The sequence below is a fragment of the Limulus polyphemus genome, unplaced genomic scaffold (genome assembly GCF_000517525.1).
Source record: "Limulus polyphemus unplaced genomic scaffold, Limulus_polyphemus-2.1.2 Scaffold1720, whole genome shotgun sequence".
NCBI classification, from domain to species: Eukaryota; Metazoa; Arthropoda; class Merostomata; order Xiphosura; family Limulidae; genus Limulus; species Limulus polyphemus.
Window position 1 is genome coordinate 163,401 of NW_013667330.1, and position 4,253 is coordinate 167,653.

General features: G+C 27.2%; 1 protein-coding gene across 2 annotated transcripts in view; it reads left to right on the forward strand.

Moving 5' to 3' along the window:
* The window catches only part of LOC106464692 (cyclic AMP receptor-like protein A), a 41,704-nt gene extending 37,479 nt beyond the window's left edge, over window positions 1-4,225 (forward strand). For both annotated transcript variants that reach the window (XM_013924849.2, XM_022392459.1), the window contains exon 14: window positions 1,488-4,225. In XM_013924849.2, the coding sequence (XP_013780303.1) occupies window positions 1,488-1,643 (156 nt within the window). In that variant the 3' untranslated portion in view covers window positions 1,644-4,225. The remainder of the gene's footprint in view (window positions 1-1,487) is intronic.
* The last annotated feature ends 28 nt before the right edge of the window (window positions 4,226-4,253 follow it).

Sequence of the window (4,253 nt, forward strand, 5' to 3'; positions counted from 1 at the left end):
TAGACAAAAAAGGGTATAAATATATATGGTGATATACTTCTATAAATGTTATCTTTGCCTTTATATACAGGCTCAGGTTTTTAAAGAAAGCCAGCTATAATAATATTTTAGAAGATGTTGACCTTGCAGTATATTACTAGTTATGCTCACCATAGTTATGGCATTTGATGCAATAGATCTACTTCACTAGTTGTGACGTGTGTGAGGTATTTTACTGTGGAATGATAGATTTCTTATTCATCAGGTTTTCTTTGGCCCATCCCTTTTTGAAGATAATTGTTGTGAGATTAACTTTTCCTCTTTGTGTTAATTGCTGGCCAACCTGGTTATGATTGTTTGTCTTCAGTTGTATCATTCATTTTTAGAAGAACCATGTTTCATTGTTTTACCATGTTGTTAACTTCCTATGCTCTCTAGATGATTAATTTAAAACATTTTTTATCATCATACATCACATTCTCCTCACTTCTCTGTCCTTATAAATTGATATCGTTTTCTTTTTGTTATTTGGAATGTGGAAGAGGAACAGTACAGTAGAGAATTCCAAACGTACATAGGGCTTTCTTTAGCTTAATTCTTAAGTGTTAGTTTTCTTATAACACTACATCTTATTTTAAATTTTTATAACAAAATTTTAGTATTTTGAAATTTGATGTTTGGAGACAACTATGTATGAAATTCTCATTCTGAAACTGAAGGCAGTTTTTCCAGTACGTGTGCCAAAAAAATATATTTTTTTCAGTCCTGTTTTGAATAGTCATAACTTTTGAAAACAAAAACTTGTGGTTTTATAAATTCTGTATTGTAAGCTTCTTGAGAAAATTAATAGTGTGTGATATGTTTAATGAGTGAACAAAATGTTTGTTTTCTCTAAAATAATCAAGCGACATGCTGATCACAATCTCTTGTGCTGAAACTTTTAGTAATGGTTGTATTGGTTTTCTATTAGAATTTGTCTTTTCAGTCAGAAAATCCAATGACAAACCATTATTTCTAAATGTTCTTAAGTTTTATACATTTGCTATGCTAAGGACGCCTGTTTTACTGGATCTCAAACATCCTTAGGCTGTAAAACTTTTTTCAAAACATTCTATTTTAAGATTTAGTTGACATATTTTATTTACTCTGAAAAGAACTCAGCTTATATCAGTAGCTTACACTTTACAAGAACTACTGTAGAATCATTAGAGTTGAGAGTCGTACTTTAATAAAAGCAGTATTTTGAATTTGCAGAGAATTGTATCTTAAATCCTTGGCCTAGCCATTGAACACTACATTCAGTTGCAAACCATGTTGTTTCAGTAAATGTAAGATTCAGCTTGCTCAATGGTTATCAGTGGGAAGGAAATAAAAATTAATGTAGAATGGTCAGTGTGTTGTTTCAAATTATAACTTTCCAAAAATTGGATTAACTTGAAAAAGTTTTTACCACTTTCTAATATAGTCACTTATTTCTAATTGATGTTTTATTCTTTTATTACTTCCAGAGAGCATTTTTATCTCACTTTACCAAACAGACTATCATCGGAGAGTATCCTGCTGAGGTGCATTCACCAATTTCGACATCTAATTCACAACCCATTATAGACATGGAAATAACATCTGAACAAACAGATCTCGATGTACATGTATCACAGGTTTAATTATAGATGTTTCAGAAATAAGTATTTTGATGTTCCTTGTATATTTTTTTATTCATTTCTTTTGAAAGCAATCTCACATCTTTGATTTTTGAAGTCAACATTATTTTTTATTATTATTTTTTTGTCTTCTTATAAGTTCTTACTTAAAGTACTTCATGTAAATTGTCAATGAAATTCATTTTGATGTTTTTTTCCCATAATATGAAATATATTTATATTTCATTATAAGTAATACTAGATCATGTACAAAATTGAGGGTGTATTTGTGAGATGCTGCGTTTGAATATGGTACTAACAAAGGAGAATTATATTAGATAATTGTTTCTCTGGTTGGTTAAAATTTTGAAGGATATATTATGTCTAATAAATTGTTATAAAAACAATAAGTTAAGAAATACTTTAATCTATTTTATTGTGTTCACTTCGACCAATTTTTTTATTTTAATTTCGAATATTTCTTATCCAATGTGAGACTGTTAACTACATAGCATACTCATTATATTAACTGTAACTAACAGCAGCTTGACATGTGAAAAAGGAAAATAATTAGCAAACTAGATATCAAGGGCTTTTTTTATGTTTAACATTCAGTCACACCACCTTTGATGGATATGTTTCGAGGTAAAATAAGTTATAATTTATAACTTGTTTGCAATAGAGTAACTAAGATACATGAACAGTATTGATAGGCATATCTGAGTTTTTATGATGATTGAGACCTTGGAATTTTAACAGATTTTTCAAAGTATTTTAAAATAAATATTATTCTGTTACAATTTGCAGTTTAAGAAAAACAACAATATTAATATCACTTTTATTGGAAAACTTAATAATTAAAAAAAGTATATTCTATATTAATATATGTTTGTATCTCCAAATTTAGATTTTTTTATAAACGAATTGCCTTTTAAAGATCTTATTACAACACATTAATAACAGTACAGAGACTGTAAATGTGTCTATTGGTTTTAGGTATCACTGTCATTTGCACTACCTTTTTTATTTCACTATTCTAAGACACTTGAATGAGTATATCAGATTATAGGTATAAAGGTAATATAGAATCATGACAATAAATTTCAAGTCTTTGTATATCAAATTTAGAATTTTAACAGAAGTTGAATGTGAGAAAATTACAGCAAATTTTGAATATATATAGACACACACACACACCATTGATTTTTGAAAATAGAATTTTTATGAGGTATATTCCTGGTGTAATTTGTTAAGAATTGTATGTTTGGCAGTTCTTTTTATTCAGTATGACACTGTACTGCCTACCTACATGCAAATTAATTAAAGCCAAACAATGTGTATTTTGTCATAAAACTATATATGTAAAATGTCTATACATGAATATGTTTTGTTTTTTTTCACAAAGGTGTTGGATACAAGTTATTTTTTATACTCAAAGTTTATAAAGATTTCTAAATGATAAGTCTTAATGTCAAATCTTTTTAAGAACAAATTTGAACTTGTTGACTTCCTTATATTTTTCTATGCAGTTTGAAGCAGTTTACAGATTTTTTCCATGCTGAATTGATGATCAGTCTTGTATTTGCCTTCAGAATTAATTATCACCTTATTTTACTAGTTTTTGTTTGATATTATGCTGTATATAATTTTGCCTTTTCCTGGCTGTCATGGAAAGTTTCTAATAATAGTAATTACAATGTTATTTCTTCTTTCCAGTCTCCAATAATTAGCACTATTCTTGTTATTTACAGTTACAAACAGTATTTCTCAAATTATGATCTAACTTAATGTAAAATTGGGTTTCTTTGTGATGTAATTAAATTTTGTTTACAATGAGATCATTTCATTCCTAAAAATATCTAAGGTTAACTAAAAAAAATTATAACACGTTTTTATATGCTATATAACCATATAGGTTATGAGCTCTTTCTACCTGTATAATGAATAAAAAAGGAAATACTTTAAAAATAATTCATCCACTATTTTACATTGTCAGCAAAACTACTGAATTTTTCTTTGCTCCTTTACAATTGATGATTGTGCTTTGCTGCATGTAACTGTGAAGAGACATATTTTTTTGCTAACATGTCCACATCTGTTAGTAAAAGAATCGGAAATAGTATGTATTGATAAAAAAATTTTGTCCATCTGTTAATATCTTTCTTCAACAGGAAAGAGGATAAGGAAAAACTGATGTTTTAGATTTAACATAAACATAAAGTAATTATATTTTACCAGATATATGTATTATGTCTAAGTTGTTACAACAGATTTGATATTGTATACAAATTAATACCAAATAACACACAAACAGTATATTAGTTCATTTTTGTTCAAAGAATTTGATATCTGTCAGAATAAGAGATAACTGATTTTATGCTTTTATAAATTAATCAGGTAATATTTAATAACATTGAACTTGGCTGACTTTACACCAAGGTCTCTGCAGCAATGTTAAATAATTTATTGCTTGGGATGGGAAACACAATCTCTGTTTGGTAACACATTTCGTTATTGTAAAATATACTTAATTTTTTCCTACAAAAAAATTTAAGTGATAAGAAAATCAAAATAATTTTTCAACACATTGCTACATTCAAATATATATATATATATATATATATATATTTATTT